Source organism: Poecile atricapillus, chromosome 2 (genome assembly GCF_030490865.1).
Source record: "Poecile atricapillus isolate bPoeAtr1 chromosome 2, bPoeAtr1.hap1, whole genome shotgun sequence".
Classification (NCBI taxonomy): Eukaryota; Metazoa; Chordata; class Aves; order Passeriformes; family Paridae; genus Poecile; species Poecile atricapillus.
Window position 1 is genome coordinate 43,532,866 of NC_081250.1, and position 19,272 is coordinate 43,552,137.

At 38.0% G+C, this 19,272-nt stretch overlaps 1 protein-coding gene across 1 annotated transcript in view; it reads right to left on the reverse strand.

Annotated features, from left to right (window-relative positions):
* The window catches only part of CPNE4 (copine 4), a 225,848-nt gene that overhangs the window by 83,240 nt on the left and 123,336 nt on the right, over nucleotides 1-19,272 (reverse strand). Inside the window, exons 5-8 of the mRNA XM_058831839.1 lie at nucleotides 13,806-13,877; nucleotides 10,220-10,294; nucleotides 4,462-4,545; nucleotides 3,438-3,527 (exon numbers count right to left, since the gene is read on the reverse strand). Coding sequence (XP_058687822.1) covers nucleotides 3,438-3,527; nucleotides 4,462-4,545; nucleotides 10,220-10,294; nucleotides 13,806-13,877 — 321 coding nt within the window. The remainder of the gene's footprint in view (nucleotides 1-3,437; nucleotides 3,528-4,461; nucleotides 4,546-10,219; nucleotides 10,295-13,805; nucleotides 13,878-19,272) is intronic.

Here is a 19,272-nt window from a genome sequence, read left to right on the forward strand (position 1 = left end):
CTTATCAGTTCACCTCAGCAACATTTTTATTCCTTTTTTTTTGCCTCAGTTCCTACTTTTCCTTGTGAACTGAGCTTCTTTTGGGGTGGTTCTCCATACAACCTCAGCAGGAGATGGAATTATTGTATGTCATACAACCTGTTTGGACTTTGCCTAACAAGCACCTTGTGATTATTTTTCTGTATACATTACCAGGACTTCTCTAGAAAAAGAAGAACCCTGCAACAATTAGAATGGGTGGGCAGTAGATGATCCCTACCAGAAAATAGCCACAATAAAATCCCATATTTCAGATAAACCTTTGACAGCAACATAACCCACATGCTGAAACCAGATTTGAATGACAAAAATTTCACAATTTACAGGACATTCAGCACAACAGACTAGGATAAAACCTGCCCTCAGAAGGAGTACAATCCTCATTCAGATTTGTCAGTAGTTACTGTTGTGATTTGAAAATCTTTACATATTAGGAAAGCAATGCACTGCTTTTGGATCAAAGAGGTATTTTGTTCACTTCAATGGATACACTAATTACTTGTCCTGTTAGCATTAAAAGAAGGTAAGATTGGCACTGAAGTGTGACCAGACTTCTTGGATGGTTTCAGTGTCTGGGAAGAAAAGCTCAGTAGGTTCATAAATCTAATATAACATTTTCATAATAAAACCTAGAGCAGCAATAATTGTAATAAAGTTTTACAAGATGTCCTGAGAGGAATAAAATGTTCATTATTCTCCGCACCACAGCTAAATAAAGCAAAATTAGTTTTTTCTTTAAAGCCCATAAGGAATTCAAATTCATAGACTTTGTAAAGAATGCTAGCAAAAGACTTTTGGCAGACCCTAACTATTGGCTGCTTTGATTTTAGTGACCTAACTCACCTTATCTTTCTAAACAGGCATTTTAAAACTGAAAGTTTCAAATGCCCAGACAGTGTAAAGACTGCTTTGAGTGCAAGACTTATGAAGAGCAAACTTCCTGTAAGTTGAAAAACTTTCTGAGAGTTGTTTTAGGGTACTTTCCCCATGTTAATCCTCATTCCCCAGAACAAAAATCTGACTGCTAAGCTCAGTACTCATGTGAATTCAGCAGCAGAGATGAAGGACCAGGACCTCAGGCTTCCAAACAGCCTACAGAGGTAAACCTAAGAGTAAATTTCCACAAGCTGACAGCTCCCTCTGAGCCCTTCTGTTGCCTCTTTAAGCCTTAACTTAGGTTATGCTTTCAGAGCATGTTAAAAACTAACAGCAGGAAGAGACACAAAACTACCCAGCCTTATGCAACTACTGTTCACAGTGATCAAACCATCTTGGCAAGAAGCTGGTGCTCAGCAAGGCAGCTGTAATACTCTAAATCTCCTCCACGTTAAATAAGGCACAGGGAACTCTTCCAACACTTAACTGTAACATATTGCTATATACTTTATGAAGTGAAACAAAGCGACTGAAGTCAAATTTTCCAAAATATGGTAATGCAAAAAGTGGAATGCTTAGTCAATCAAAGTAAAGTCAAAGTAAATCAAAGTATAAACATTCATACAGTTCTATACTAGTCACAGACATTTCAGATCTCTAATTATTATAATTTTCACTCTTCTGTCCTAGATGCCATCCAATTCCTAGGGTATAGACCATATAGAAAAGAAGCAAATAATTATCTGACAAGTATTATATGCTATCTCTCAAATACAAGTGATTTGGGTGGCTGCTCTACCCTAACAGTCTTATCTTACACCCACCAAAAGTTATAAAGGGCCTGAATTGGAAATAACTATCAAGCTTTTTTCTTATTTTACAGCCATAATTAGTTTTAAAATATTCCTGTACTCATGAATGATCTGATGCAAATCGTAGTACTTTTAGCTTTTCTGCAAATGGCTGAACTGTAGCCTCAGGCAAATACTCAGATATCTAAAGCAAGGCTGCCAACATTTGCATACACAAAAGAAGAACACAAAAAATTCTCCCAGAAAGAGAGGGAAAAAAAGACTGTCTTGAAAATTCTCAGTAGGTTCATAAGACCCATCTCGCTCCGGTTTTCTTCCTTAGCCATTCTTTCACTGACTTTCACCTCATCTTCTTAACAGACAGTCCTAAGGGACTACGCTTGCTTCACTTCTCCCTTTTCAGCCTTTTGGCTGTTCATTTGCAAACCATTTTGACTACTGTCTCTGCTCATAGCTCAAAAGATCACCTTTATTCCCAGACCCGTTTTCTTCTGCCCACACTGAAATCTGAGCCTTTTTTGATACCTTCTCACCTCAATTTCAGAGCATTTTTCCCCCTGGAACCTCATTCCTCTACCATTATGGAGTTGCCACTTGTTCTCACATTCTAGACTTTATATTTTGTTTGCTTCTCTTCCTAGGTTTTCTCACCTGAGTGATTTAAAGACCTCATGTACACAATATGATGAAGGCAGTGCTGTTCTAATTCTGCATTTCATTTCAGTAGCAGAAAACTGATCCATCTCTTGCCTCAAATTTATACGTTGTTCCATAATAACAGGGCTAATTTTGTAAATCCAAGCATTCATAAGACTGCTTTTTACTCTTTCCACATATCTGTGATATGCTTTGCAACATATCCACACCAGCATTTTCTTTTTCTATCTGCTTAGTACATCCTACAGTAAGTAATGAGTGAAAAATGACAACACCCCTTCTGCAGGATTTTGCAGCTATAATGATGAAAGAAGAAATGTTTGCAAGGGCAAAATAAAATTATATTAAGCAAATAGGTATAGTAAGAAAAAATAGTCATACTTTTGAGTCCAATATCCTTTCATCAGGTCTAAGAGTCTGAATAGACACTGGGGACCAGTGCCCTTTGTTCAATATTTTTTAATTTAGTATTAGCCTTAACCTGGTCAGAAGATATAAATAATTGGATAAAGACTTGATTTAAGCCAAATTAGATGAAGGAAGATGATTTTTTCTACATAAAGCTCCAGGTTCCCAATTATCTGTCTTTCTGCCAACTAGAAACACTTCCATTACTATGGCACATGTCTTTTTGTGGCTATCCTATTCTTCAAGTATAAAAATAAATCTCATATTTCAGTGCTTCTTTTAGAGAAGGTTTCCAGATATAGAAGTGAGGAAATAGTAGTTAAAACTGTGGTAGGGCTGCCTCTCCCCTTGAGTATACTTTCACCGGTTAAATGATGCTGGATTTAAATTATCCAACTGATTGGAAAAAACAGCCCCATCATTTTTTGAGATTACTTTAAGAAATATAGAGCATAATCTACTGATTACAGTGGATTACCACTTCTCTGCATCCTTAATTTGATTACGGAAATCATAATGCAGCTATGTGATCATCTTTTCCATCAAAGAAGAGGCAAGTGCAGAATAGCAATCTACAGTCGAAAAAGAGAGACCAACTTTTGTTTTCTGAGTAAAACTATTAAAAAAGTAGGAATTACTTCTGACCTTTAGCCTGCGATCCTGGTCTCCACTGCACAGAGAATTTACCGACACTTTAAAAGTCTTCCATGCTGGATTTAAGTTATTCATCACAACCTGTAAGTGAAAAGAAGAAAGAGAACACTTAACATTTTCATGTCTCTCAGCAGAATGCTAACAAGAGCCACAATTCTCAATACATTACATTCACGAGCAAGAGAAGAAAGCAGAGCTCAGCTGGAGTCTTCAGAACTACATCCAATGAGATATGAGCCCTTGAGCAGTTTCCAACAATCTTCCTCTGGAAAGCCCCCAAAAAGAGGAGCAGAAATGGAGTGGGAAATGGACCCATACAGTCCCACAGATGATGCTACAGACATTGCTCTGGCACTGCCATGCCTCACTGGGAGATAATTCACAGGGAAAAGGTTGTAGAACTGAACTGGAAGCAATGGAAGATGTGCAGGACTGGGCAATGGGGATAGGCAACATCAGTTTACAGGCACATTATTTGCCTTGCTAGGAAAACTATGGAATCCCTAACAGGTTTATAACCACTAACACCTGCCACGCCTTTACCCTATACACCTAAATGCCATTTTTTAACACAGTTCCAGTCATTACCATGGAGCAATAATGTTACTGGGTGGTAAAAAACAAATGTAAAGTGCCCAGATTACAATCATTTTAGCACCGGAAACCTAAGAGGAGGTGGGGAAGAAGCAACACAGTACTAATGGGAAAATATGATACATTCTGTAGCCTGGTTTTGGCTAAATCTAGTGTTTATACCTCCTGACCTTCCAACAGAGTATCTGCTGGATTAATTAGGCTTTGACTTCATCTCCCTTTACTGTAAGATGCATAAGTCAAGACCTGATAGCCATTAGTTAATAGTAACACTAGAGTGTAACACTAGAAAGTGTTTTTAAGTGTGGGTGTTTGCACACCTAGATTTAAAACCACTTCCCTTTATGACATGGGAAGCATAAACTATGCCTCCTGACAGCCATCTGTTGCCTTGGAAAGTAAATTCAACTCTATTCCTTACCTCAGTCCTGTGAACAAGTTGTTGGGTTGCATCATCATTCACCCGAAAAATCTCCAAAAAAGGATCAGATTTGCTGAAAAAATCCTAAAGTAAAATGTAGGACAGGTTACTCTTGGGGTTTCTTTTTCTTTGAGATTTTCAGGCACAATGCACAGGTGCTTCCCTGACTGCTAATGAAAAGGAAGAGCCAGAGTAGTTTTAGTTTTGGTGTTTCTCAGCAATATTTTATTCTTGTCCTTGTCTCAAAAAGATTCACGTTGTTGCTCTCAGTTTGACTATTTAATCATAGCATGCAAAACTATAAAATGTCCTTTTACAACCCCTTTCCTTCTTAAACTCAGCCCCCCTTCCTGAGCATTAGCTCCATCATCCACCTACCTTGTTCCTTCTGTCTCCATACCTGTTTGGTCTTTTGATACCAGTTTTCTAACACATTGCACTTTGAACCATATTCCACACTGGGGTTGAATTTCACACTGTTCACATACCTCTGAAATCAGAAGTTAATTGGCCAAGACATTGTGCTGCTACCAACTAACACAAGTACTGTCAAAATGGATTAGAGCTGGTTAGAGAAGCAAGTCCTCTTCAGAGTGTGGTAACAAACCCATGCTAAGGTGACAAAGATGACAGAGCAGGGTAATGAAGGAAATAGCCTGATATCTCTAGGCAAATCTCTGACAGACACTGAGGTTCACATTCACACACTGCAGAACACCTTCTCCTAGTCTTGTATCCGGCTAACAACCCTGAACCTTCTAACACAAACCTAAATTAAGTTGCTTTCTATAGTGCTGCTTCATTTGACCACAGGCTCTTTTGTTTCAACATCTCATTTACTCTGGACATGCTGGCTGGAGGGGGGAGAAGAGGAACTGGCTGTTAACGCAGGAGGGGGAAAGCTTCCAATTTCTAACTGTGCCATGCTGAAAGAGCAGGATTTAAAAGCACTAAGTCCATTTCCTGTAGTTTCAAGTCCCATCCTAATTTTCTTCTTCAAAGGAGCCACATGATTAATTTTGTGCATATGAATATTATTCTTCTCTATTGGACATATCCAAAACTACAGACCCCCATGTCAATTTGGGGAAGTGAGAAATTCTGTTCAGTATCCAGGTGTTTCTATGATAGTGTTAGTGTAAAAATTACTGTAATATATACAATAATATATATACTATTTATATATAAATATATATAGATACTCTAATATATATAATAATTATATATATATCTATCTATAATTCTACAAATTCCTCCTCACCAAATGTCCTCCACACCTATTTTTGATTAATGGCTGCACAGCCATTGGTTTGGGAACAAATTTGGATAAGATACTAGCCAAAATCTGTGCTTGGTAAAATTTATTTTTAGATCATTTTTACATTCCACAAGTTCAAAGAATTCAGGGCTTTGAAAAGGGACACTTGAATTTGAATGCCTGGAGAAGAAAATTGGTCCCTATGGACCACAAAGCCTTGAGCAAGGCTCAAGGAACCTAATGTCATGTCATACCCTAAAAATGACATAATGTTGTGTTGAGAGTGCTGTATTGTCATTGATCTGCTTCTTTACTTTCTAGAGAAAACTTAATGGCACATTTAGCAACTGATGCAGAGCATGGAAGATTTATTTGTTAAATCCTATAATGGGGAACATGGAACTATATGTTTGAGCAAAAGTATGTTTAGATCAAAGCTGTATGTTTGGCTATTTGTTCTAGCTTCATGGTAAACAGGACATTTTATGTCAAACTGTAAAACGAGTGCAAAATTCAACTAAGTAACTCCAGATTTTGCCTCAAGGCCCTGATGTAGATTCAGTATCTGGACTCAACTCAAAATTTGAAATTGCTAGTATATAGGGGGTTTTGGTGATCAAATTCTGCCGGATTATCAGTGTACAGGAAAGAAAACAAGCAGAGAGGGGGGGTGCTGGTTTAATCATAGTGACACAAAAATCCAGAGCACATAGGATTAAAAAAAATTGAGCTGCCTCTTCTCACACAGAAGCATTCTGATTGAAACTGATTAAAAGCTTAATGTTAAGAGTTTCTTTATCAAACACAAATTTGCCAAGTTATTTGAAAGAAAATACCTCAAAATGATACATCCAAAGAATGCACCCTGGAGTGCAAAAGAATTCAGAAAGGAAGTCAAGATTTCATTTAAGGCTCAAAATATAGTATCACTCCTAGCTGAGTATCATAAAGGTACAACAGCACATCAGCACAAAGGAAATAATTTTTAATAACTGGTTTTAACTACCAAGATAATGCCACATAAAAGGAAAGATTGTAATGCTGGATGGTGGTTTATATCACTCCCCCTCCTTGCAAAAACAAGGGCTAATTACTTTCAGAATTGAGGTACAAACAAAAAAAATCCTTCTCTATTGGAATTGCTTTGTAATAAATAGAAATTTGTAGCTAAAGAAACATTTACTTTCACAATTAACATTTTTCAGTCGTTATGCTGAATCTAATATCTTTGCATTATCCCCCAAGGATATCCTCTGAAAGAAGAATAGCTGCAATATATTGTGCTATTTTAATAATATTTAAATGATTAACGTATTATATTTGCTAGAGGTATAATGCCCATTGTTCTTTCAGTATGTGCAGCAGTTACACAGTAATAACGTAAGTACATGGCCCAAACTTCAAAAATTTAGCTATATTTGTTTCTAACCACCTAGTCTGACACATTTTTAGTAGATTAATTTCAGAGCACAACAGTTTTTGTAGTTCATGATTGGGGATCAAGTCAAAGGTCCCTTAAAAAAGGGCTAAAGTGGTCAAAAAGCTAAAAGTTTGAATATTATTCAACAGCTAGAAAAGGCCATTTGAGGAGGGTTTTTTTGGTAGTAGTTTAATACCAGGGAACTATATAAAAAAAGCAGTATTAGCTTGTACTTTGCAGATATTTGCTGCATAATATTTCCCAAACAATGGTAACTGCTTCTCTCAGAACAGGAGAAGCAGTTCGCCTGCCTCAGTGCTCATAATTTATTATAGCTATCATAAAAAACGTAGCTGCTTGTTATGGTAATTGTGACACAGCTATTAATGCAATAAAACCTTTCCAAAAGTTATTGTTCCACAGCCAAGTGTTCTCAGTGGATCTCTTGAAACAAAGACGTGCCATTTGAGCTGACAAGGCTTCAATAAAACATGAAAAAGCAGTTATACCTTCCAAATAAGCACTGTAATAAAAAAATATAACCGTTATTTCTGCTAAAGTCAGTTAACTAAAGGAAACTCTCATATCCATCATTTTCCTATCATTTTCACTGAATGTATCAGCCACTCCAGTAGGAAAAAATTATTAGGCTCTGTTTTGTAGCTTCCTTAAAATTCTTGCAGTTTTATGTCAAGAGGAAAAAAAACACACAAAAAACATATCCTGGCTGTTAAATCTTATCAACAAATTTTGTTTAATTATCCAAGAACATGTTGTTCACGTATTTTCCCTTAGTGTTGGAATTACATACACTTAAGGAACCCAATCTGGATTCTCTTTCAAGGATCTCCTTTAAGGGATGAAGGAAGAATATTCCTGTCCATTCAAGATGATAATGGATGGAAAGAATTTATTTTTCTTTTTATCCTGAGAGCACATACATGACATCCCCCCACCCCTTCCATTACCCACAAGTTGTGAGGCATTGGGCTTCTACTTGTCTGCTGCTACTCCCACAGCTACCAGTGCAGGAACCCCAGGGCGTACAAAGGTGACCACACAGCAGAGCATGAGTGACTGCTTCCAGAGGCTTCCTCTATTTTTTAGGAGACTCCAAAGCCAGTTTAAACCCTCAGTTTGTTTCTCTGATGTTACATCTCTAACATCAGGTGTTACTGATTCACGTGTTCACTTCTCTGAATGGGGAGAGGCATGCAAACCCATGCTCTGGATTTTAAAAAATGGACTCTTCTCAATTCTTCAATTTTTTTTTTTTTTCCTTTTTGTGACATCAGAGCACTCATTCTTTTTCACCAATGGCTGAACTATGTGATTTAAGTAATTTCAAACCTTAATAAAAATAAGTACTAGAAGTGCCTTGCATTTAATGATGTCAAAGTTCATTATAAGCCATACTTTTATTATAGAACAAGTAAACCAAGCTTCAGCCAGGTTTAGAGCCACATCTTTAGCCAGAGGAAATTGAAAGACTTATTTCAAAGCAACAGGCTTCCAGAGATTTTCATCAGTTAAAGAAAGGAGTTTGGATTCAGATAAGACATGATGAGTCACTGCTTGACTTGAACACTGATCATCCAAGAATTCTTTATTAGATGAAGCCCACCTTGATTGGACATGTTAAAATGGCAAGAATGACAATACTGTTGCAATATTTCAGACTGATCCTTCTCACCTTATTCTCACAAAGTGTTTCAATCACTCTCTAAAACTGTTGCCCAGACACCACTGACCTGGCTCAGAATTGCACTGTGGCAGTAGCTTTTAAATTTATACCAATAAGAGCTAGAAGCAATTCTAATATTTAAAGCAGATTACATTTTGCATTTGTGGAAAAGCAATGACTAAGTGTAGTTTTATTATGTTGTTTATGTCCTTTCCTTTTTCCTAGATGTGACAGCATGCGGATCGAGAAAAAACTTGTGTAAAAGTTTTGGAATTACCTCCAAAGATATCTGCCTAAAGAAAGGTTGTTAAATTTACATTTTGACACCTAAATAAATTATGCCACTCAAAACCACTAAGACTCCAGCAACCCTGAAAGAGGAAACTAATTTATCTTTCAGATGAGAAGCGACTTCAGGTTCCGATCATTTATGATTGTTAATGATCCTGAGCACAGTAAAATTTTATAAATTTTATTTAAGTTATATGCCCGTACTATTGATCTTTCTGTGTACTTTCTGCTTGCCTGAGATTTTCCGGTAGTTTCAACTGAAAATGTTTTTCATAAGTTACAACCCAAGTTTGAAAACCTGATGTATATGTATCCAAAATTAGTCTCACGGATTTGATTTTAAGTGACCCTCATGTCAGATGTTTACAAGAATGCACTTGGGGCATCACAATCCTAAACCTTTGTACAGAGTTGCCATGTGCTTCTAATAAGAAGCGCCTTCATATATATGAAAGCACATTCATATATAAGAAAGGGCTATATACCTCAAAGAATTCTATGCCTGCTGTTGCACTGAAATAACAGAAAGTGGTACAAGCAGTCATCAGGGCTGTGAGTTGAGATGCTTATTATATGTAAATTTCTAAACAATAACATATTTTCAGAAAGAGGTACTCCTTATAATGTTGAGCAGTGTTTGAGTCAATGTAAAGTTTTCTTCCTAGAGAGGGAAAAGGTTTTCAACAAATATGCATGTATTTTTCTCACATTTGAGCTACATTTTGTCAAACAAAATGTGTATCATGACCGAGCTGTTATGAAGTTTTCTAGCTGTATTTTAGGAAACTTCAATGATAACATCATTGACTACTCACAGAAAGTTCACTTCTCTAAACACTTCTGATCTGTGACATTTTACATAATTAAATTGTCTTGGTTGTAGTGTAATTAACTTGTCTTGGTTTTAATTAGATTCCCTTGAGTTTTTTTGGTTTTTTTTTAATTACTTCGCAACTCAAGGAAAGCCTCATTGTGCACATTCATCTGAAAACCCTGATATGTTTAATAACACAAGGCAAAAAAATATCTGCCATGGAAAATCTCATCAAATTATATTTGCAGGCATCCTTATATCTTTCAGAAAGGTTAATACCAAGCAGCTTACCTTGTCATCCAATTTCCGTGCACTGAATGAAAGTTCAACGTAGTCATCGTTGCCAGACAGTTCCTCAGCGATCACCTAAATGGAAAGCTACATCTGAGTTGTGCATGGTGTAATGGAAGGGGAGAACGATTCCATTTTTCAGTGTGGGAAGACTGCAGACCCCATTTAGGAAACTGAAGTGTGGAACAAGTTAATGTGCTTCTCTTTGCCGACTGGAAGGACAACACCTGGATCAGCCCACAGACCTGAAACACTTTGTGTAAGCCTTGTCAAACACCTGTCAATGGACAGACATTCACATCCACCAGAGGCCCCATTCCTCTAACCAAGTATGCCTACTCAGAGTGGAAAACAGAGAATTCCACAGTCTCAGTGTCCAAGGTGACAAAAATGCTCTACAAGAGTTGTATTACTCAGGTCTAAAGCCCAATTATTTTTAGGCCACTTCAGCATCATTTGGCAAGATAAATGAAAAAAGGAGTGAAGTCACCTGGCATTAGTTGGACATTTTACAGCAGGACAGCTCTCTGGTATAGTTTTTCTGCAATAGCCACATTGGCAAAACAATTTGCTATAGAATGAGCCAGAAACAAGTAATCCTAAAATAATATAGCGCGATTCTTTCAGATGGTGTAAGCTATATCAATAATGATATCAGTCATTGTGCTGTGCAACACTATAAAAAAACCCAACAGAACCAACTAAACCAGTTTCCTAAGTAAGCCATTAAAATGCCTCAGGGGAGAGAAGGCATTAACCAAACCTGGGATATTTCACTGAAAAATGTTCTTTGAAACAAACCACATTATATTCAATTTGACAGCATTAAAACTTTTTTCCCTTTTGTAGATGTTCTGCCCAGGGACTAAATCTCCCAAAAGAACCTATTTCCTGGGTATTTCATGTTCATGACCACACACATGGCAGCCATGTCGGCTTCCCAGATAGGCTCTGACTGTCTCCACCACCTGAAGTCCTTTGAGGAGCTGCTGAGTAAACCCAAAAATTTGCCAAACTGGCTTGGCAGCAGCTACTGACTGCACCCCAAAACATCAACCCATCAGAGGTGCATATGGCACCTCTCATGAACCTATTTCAGAAAGGGCAGAGCTGCCAGAGGCAAGAGACACAAAGGAAGGAGAGGTTGGTGGCCTGCAAGGCCACCCTAAAGAAGATCCAGGAGGAGGCATGGAGAAAGCCAAGCTGTGGGGACACAGCTGGAGATTCACTCTCAGAAGGAGGTGCTCCATGCTGGAGGAGGCACCTCTGTGCACACCCTCAGGTAACACCCATGCTGGAGCAAAGATGCCCCTGAAGGCTGTGTAAGTCCGGAGCAGAACTAAGAAAGTGAGTGAAAAAAGCCCCAGAGAAGAAGAAAAACAAACAAACAAACAAACAAAAACCCCAACACAACAACCCCCAAAAAAACACCAAACCACTGTTTTTTGATCCTGACCTGTGTCACACAGCATCTCATCAAAAGGACTGAGCACAACATGAAGTGAAGGCAAAGGGAGTGAAGACCATGAAGGAGGCAGGAGAGGTGTCAGAAGTGGAGTTGACTACAGGAAAGGGGAAGGAAAAGTATTTTCTCTTGGAGTTTTTTTTTTTTTTTTGTCCCATTTGTTTTTCAGTAGTTAAAAGTTTACTTTGACTGGCAATTCATTAAATTAAGTAAAATTCCCTGAGTTGAGACTATTCTGGCTGTGACACCTCCCAGCAGTGAGCTGAGGTGTTTCTCCATGCAATATACTCACATGCAGCCACACAGAGGCACAGAGGCTTAACTGGGCATTAAAGTACCACAGGCACACATGTGGTGCGTCACATCTTCCAGGTAAACATCAGATTGCTGGAAATTTGACCCAGGGAGTCTGACACTTCCATGTAGTCTGATGGTTTAAAAGATCTGGTTAAGCTGTGTATGACCAACAATGCTCTGGGATTTGCACACCAAATTTCACTAGTATTTTTACCTGAAAATAATGAACCTGCTCTTACAAGGTTTATGGACTTGCAGCTGGGGAAGCAGAGCAGTGTTTTTTTTTTCCCACAGCCATATTAGAAAATTGTGTGGATGAGACATCACGCACCCAAAAGGCCAATAAAATTCCAGCAAAACTTGCTAAGATAGGAATTTTCAAAATCTTATGAAAAACCCATAATTCACTATACTGAAGGAGTTAGGAAACTAGTGTTTCTAACTTCCATATTTGACGGACACCTGGTATGTCCCCAGGTCCAGAAATAATGATAAATAATCAGTTTTTAATTATTCTGTTGAGACAACAAACTTTTCACACAATATTTTTTGTCTGGGTTCAGTTTTTTCCCATTCAAGTGAAGTCAACTTGCTCTTTAATGCTGCTGGTCGAAAGCCAAAGCACATAACTAAGGTCCACATTTCATGGTTATCATCCAGTGTGAGGCCAGCAGGGACTATTAAGTAATTTTCTCTCATCTTCTGTTTATCACAGTGATTTAATTTTTGCCAGAACACTCCCCTAGCAAACCTAATGATTTTAGTTGTACTAGAGCATTTGTGTTTTCACAAGACTAAACCACTTTGTGTACCTCAAAGAAGAACAGAAGGGAGGTCCAGAACACCACAGGGATGCGTGAGATGAAGTATGCCCAGATTATCCCAGCAGGAAAACCACACCAAGTTATTTAGGGAACAAAACTCTATCCTGGTTCTATTCAGCCAGAGGAGTGAGGGAAACTCCTTTCCAACCCCAGACCAAAACCAAGTTTACTGTATGCACTCAAGCAAATCAATTCCCAGCCAAGCACCAAGGAAGATACCTAAGAAATCAATCTCCCTAGGCTCTCAGAAAGTATCTCACAGTCTGCTGTCTCTTTTGTGGCTGAAGGCAGAAAAAAATCCAGACAATCAAGCCAGAAGCCGATATGGCAAATCACACATTAAGGAAAAAAAATCCTTCTCGATCTCATGAGGCAATAGAGCAGAGATTCCCAAAGCAGAATATTTTATTACAGCCCTCATCTTAATGCAGAGCTGCAAAATTCACAAGCATGCCAGGTTCAGTGCAGACAAGATTGAGCTCCTAAGTGAGCCAGCATAGAGAAAGATGAAAGAGAGGTAATACAGTGATTTTCAGTTTTCAAAATACACATGGGGCTGACAATCCAGTCCTTAGTTGCGTTACAACACATCTAAAACTAATCTCATTGAACTTTTTTTTTTTTCCTGAGAAACTGGAAAAAGCCCAAGGGAAAAAAAGATAAGGCTCCTTTATGTGCCAAAGCAGGTAAAAATTAATTTCAGAAGGTTCTAGTTCTTCAACTAAAAGTATTCAAGCAGCAGAAGTTACTTGCTGTCATCCAAGTACCTTGAAAGTAGTACTAAGTATTGTGAATTTTTTACAAATCATACATTATTTGTTGCCATTTCCTTAAAACAAGGAAATTTGTCAGAAACAGTGCAAGTCATCAAATAAAAAAATTTAAACCACTTCTCAATCAAGGGGTTTTGGTGGCTTAGCAGGATGCTTTTAGAGAGAATTAGTCACTTTGGATATTTTTAAATAACATGAAAACAAAAGCATATTTAAGACTGACTTACTGTTATAGATGACTTTCCTGCTGTGTTGCCATGTTTGAGCAAGGACTTGGAGAGCTTCCTCTGAGAAACAATCTGCACAAAAATAAAAACAAAGGGGAAAAGAATTAGAATCTGTAGTAAATACATGGTTTATTGTGATTTCAGTTTTATGTTGCTTTCTTTTCCTTTTGTATCAAGGTACTTTCTCAGTCCATGATCAGAGTTAACACAGTAAGACCAAAACCAACAAGAAAGGTCCCCTAGGAAGCCTGCACAGGATTCAGTGGAAGGACAAAAAAAGCCATTGGCGTCAAGCAGAATGGGGAGAACACAATTCACTGCATTGAACAGAATAGTGAGAAACACTTAGATTTTCCTCAAGTCTTGCAATGATGGTGACAAAGGACAGAAGTAAGGTTTAACTGGACTTGAAAGACATTAAGAAGAGAACTGTACAAGCAAATCTACCAGAGATACCTCCAAAACTCAACTCATTAATTTTTATTGGAAACTGAAGTCCACTTACAATGAGAAGGAATTTATTTTATCTCAAAATATCAACAACTCTAAAGTCAGGGCAGAAGCAACCAAGCAACTTGCCCCATATTTCAGCTCCAAAATTGTCTTCTTTGCTTACCACATACCAGACCTCCCCTAGAATGCCGCATTATAAACAAATTTGGTCATTAGGCACATTGCACATATACTTCAAATAAATGACATCAGAGGGACACTGACAAAAGATGTTATTTGCCATATCAATGGTAAACATCTGAAACATTTAAAACCAGACCAGTAAAAGTATTAGAAAAAGAAGAACCCTTACATATAATGCAGAACTGCTAAGCTACAGTGTTGTTCCAGTGTATTAGTCAGCAGTAAAGTTAATGCTGTATTAATTTATTTAGTTATTAAGTAGAAAATTTCAAAATGTAGACAGATGTAAAGGTAACTTGAAACACTTCTTAGAAATCACAGTATTATTTGTAATCTGACAAAACTGTAGTACAATTGTGCTGTGCAGATACTGAGCGAAAGACTGATTGTGTCCTAGGAAAAACCCTAACCTCCTGAATATGGCTTTTATACAAGAAGTAGTCCTTTCCACTTTTCCACATCCAACAGTACTTGCACAACTTCATCCAGGACAGCTGCTCTAAATGATCCACAAATAGACATCTTTGTCAAATATGCCAAAATATTAGTTGTGAAAGAAAGGCAGTCACCAAGCAAAAAGGAGAGTTCCAAACCCTTCATGAGAGTCCTGGGCATCATACAAATTTCAGCAATAAACCACAACAGTAGGTAATGGCCAGACCTTAAATACTCTGAGTAATGCTAAGTTGCAGCCAGGCAAAAAATGTGCTGTGAGAAAAGAGTGAATAGGATGCACATTTTAGCCCAACATAAGTGTGGGGAAACATGTTTGTCCTGCCCATCAATTTGTTGAATTGAACAAAAAATCAGAAGCTGCACCTCAGATTATTCTCAGCTACAGTTGTAATAGATGCAGTAAGACAGAAGCAAGTTTTAAATAGGCTTTAAATGTGAGACAGGAGAACCATCACAAGACAGGACAGCACATCTGGAATCACTGTGACCAGCTTCTTGTTTCTATTGCAGCTATACCTGAGAGGTATGTTTAATCAGTCCTTAAAGAGCTTAAAGGGAAACATTCTCCTCTGGAAATTTATTGTATTCATGATCCTTATGTAAATATATTTTCCTAACAGCTAATCTAATTCTCTGCAGTTTAAGTCCATTATTTCCATCTAATGCACCATGAATAGGTGAAACAATCTTTTTCCCTTTTTCAGGCAATCTTTATATCTGAAGACTATTACCAGCTCCCCACAGTCATCTTTACTACATAACCTGAATTTGTTCTATCTTTCCTTCTTGACTAAACTTCCTAGTCAGATGAGCTTTCATGTACTGACTCATAAACACTCTTAGAATAATGCTCACAATTGGGCATAATGGCCCCAGTCCTTCCCATGAGAAGTAAGAAGAGCTTCTCATTGCAAGGCTGATACACTCCAGAATTACATTTGCCTTATTTCAAGAGCACCATGATACTGTTAACTAATGTTCGTAATAGGACCATTTCAGATTGCCAGCTGCATTTTTGCAGCTGGCTATTACTTAAATGAATAATTTAACACTCCTATTTGGACAGCCTTCTGTGGACACTATCTGTTGCCAACATCTCACTCAATTTTCCAAACTAAGTTTTGGATTTCAACACTAGTGTTGGTCAGTGGCTACAGCAGACAGGACTACAAGTAAGATGACAGTATTGCTAAGATTTAGCAGGTTTTTTTCTCCCCTAGAATCTTGGAAATACTGTTTGCGTGACCTTTTAAGTCATCCCTACATTTATTTTCTTGCCAGCTAATCAGGTTTAAGTACAAATCATTGCACTCCTGTGAACTGTGGGGTGCAATTCAAAATATCTTGTTTGAGATTCTCAGACAGGAGATAATACAGACATATGACAGATTATTCTTAATATATAATTAAACTACAGGTTTTGTACCAGCCAGACAATGAATTAAGGCAGCTGAGGAGCAGGGCCCATTTATCTCCATGGCCTCTCCTCCTTCCCCAAGATATTCAGGCAACTTCATAAAATACATTAAGCTTTTCCACTGAAAGCTGTATTGTCCATCAGAAACCTTTTCAGACATCCTATATATACAGAGCCATGGTATGAGACAGAGCTTGGGTGGGAACCTGTGCTAGAGCAGCCTTCTTTAGAGACAGTAGGACTTCTCCCCCTGAACTACCCAAACTTTTCCAGCTCCCTTTGCTGCTTTCCAAAGGGTCACAGCTTTCACGAGGCATTGCACAGCTTGGGAGCTCCTGTGCAGGTGGCAGATAGACGGTTCAAAGTTCTAGAGAAGATGATTTAATCTGACGTTCTCATTAGTAGGCTGCATTAATAACTCTCTCTCTCTAAGCCAGAAGCATCATTCTGACACAGTAAGCACTCTGCATATGTAAATATGTGTATTTGGGTGCAAGTGTTTACCAGTTGTTAATTAAGTGGCCACTAAAACCAATCCTCCATCTGGCAACAATGTGCCAACATCGTTGCCTCAAACTGTAATTGTAATAACTGTAAAGGAGTCTGTTTGCCATAGCAGTAAATTGACTTTTTTGTTCATGCACTTTACAAAATAGGTCTCACTGGTTTAAAGAACCACTCCTATGGAATATGGAACCTGCCATTAATTACCTATCGTATTTTTGTTAACGTCTCAATGCAAATCTTCTTCTGAACATTATTATACAAAGCATTTACTGACCTGGTTGTCAGACAGCAAGTCCTAAACAATGATAACTTGAGGGACTAGCAAGCATTAGTCTTAGTTCAGAGTTACAGAGACAGCTGAGCTGGCAAAATGTCTTACAAGGAGGTAATTGACTATAGGTCTTTAATTTGTCAGGAGTCTTCGGCTTGACTCCAAAACCTTGCAATTTAAAACTTCTGCTTCAGAGAATAAAAAGGGTTTGTCCAAAGCTGAAGAAGTGCAGAAAGTAAATGTCTCTCTTCTTTCTAGAACACTAATAGTAGAACCCAGTTCAGCCCTAAAAAACCACATTACATTTCCAGAACATGTATTTTCAGAAACATTTTATTAGAAACATGACCTACCAGTCAGCAAATGGATGTAGAAAACAGTCCTTGTTCATGCTGGAATATAGCTAATTTTCCTCTTGGTAGCTGGTACAGTGCTGTGCCTTGGATTTAGTATGGGAATAATGTTGATAACACATTGATGTTGTGGTTGTTACTAAGTAGTGCTTACTCCATATCAAGGACTTTTCAGTTTCCCATGCTGTGCCAGAGAGGAAGTGCACAAAAATCCACGAGGGGAAGATAGCCAGGCTGGCTGACCTGAACTAGCCAAAAAGATATTTCATACCATAGACTGCCATGTTCAGTATATAAATGGGGGAGAGTTGGCATCAGCCAGCAGGTGGTAAATGATTGTACTATGCATCACTTCTTGCTCTTGGGTTTTGTTTATTTTCTTTCTCTCTCCTTTGCATTACAGCTGTTGTTATAATAATAATAAAATTTAATTTTCTTTCAATTATTAAACTGTTTTTTTCTCAAACCACGAAGTTCACCTCTTGTTTCTGACTCTCTTCCCCACCGTGGCAGACACAGGGCAAAGGGGGTGTAAGCAAGCAGCTGCATGGTGCTTTTGTTGCCAGCTGGGGTTAAACAACAACAATCCTTTGTTCAGTGTGGGGGGCTCGTACAAGGACCAGACCTCAGAGATATAAAAGGTGAGACTAAGAAAATTGAAGTCAAGTTCATTTTCAGCTACATACAAACTACTACCCAGTTCTGGCCTAAGAGCACCACATGTCCAATAAAAATGTCATACTAATATGTTTGCATAAGGTGTAAATAAGAATGTAAAAACCATTGCTCTGTTTCTAAGAGGGAGGATATGCACATGAAGTTATTTGTATTTATCAGATATGCAATCATCTCAACAGAACATCATCTCAGCTGGATTTCTGGTCTGTAGTGATAAGGGATGTTAGTCCTGTGGTAAGATGGGAGTGAGAAACTCCCTTGAAGATGATCTTAATTTTCTTTATTACATACAAGCCCTTATAGGTTAAGGACAGATACTCAATATTATTGTAGAAAAATCTGGACTTACATCTCCATTTGATCCTATTTCCAATTTAAAATAGCTAAAAGAGGCTTTGCACTTTTTTTTTTCATTATTTTAAAAGTATGAACAGATGCAAGACTCAAGATAAAAGCACCGAGGCGCTGACACCAGCTGTGTACCGAGCATTGCTCAGCAGTCACTCAGAGACAAGGACTCTGATGAAGGTTTCCTCTCTCCTGTGCCTGAGTCGTGACTAATCAGCACTGTGTAAGATGAGCTGTGAAATATAATGACTTGTTTTACCTGGCTTGTTTAAGAAACTTTTAAAATGTCTTTCTCTAGGTAGAAATGTCTTTCTTAACCAAATATAGGGATAACTTTCAGTAATATCATGCAGAATTCCCAATGTTCGTAAATTGAACCAACAAGTTTTCAATATGGCTTTTTAGCCAAGTTATTTCAACAGCATTGATTCAGCTTTGCAGGGTGCCACCCTGAGCCAGAGGTCAAGTGTCTCAAATTCTTTATTTGAACTGTCCTCTTCTGCACATTAGACTTTCTTACTGGAACCCCAAATTTAGTTTTTTACACAGACAGATTAAGCACAAATTTCCCTCAATCACAACAGTACACAACCTGAAGAAGTCTTTGTATCTCTTCCTTGCTAGCAGGGATAGCCAGAGAAATAACTTTTATTTCCTAGCACCTTTGTGTTAATTCTTCTCCCAGATGTGTTATTCCTGCTATATGGACTTTCATAGTTGTAAAATTTTCTTCTAGCCAACCTAACTGTTTTCAGGACTGCAAAGAGCACCTAGTCACAGTTTAGTAGCATTTTTACCTCT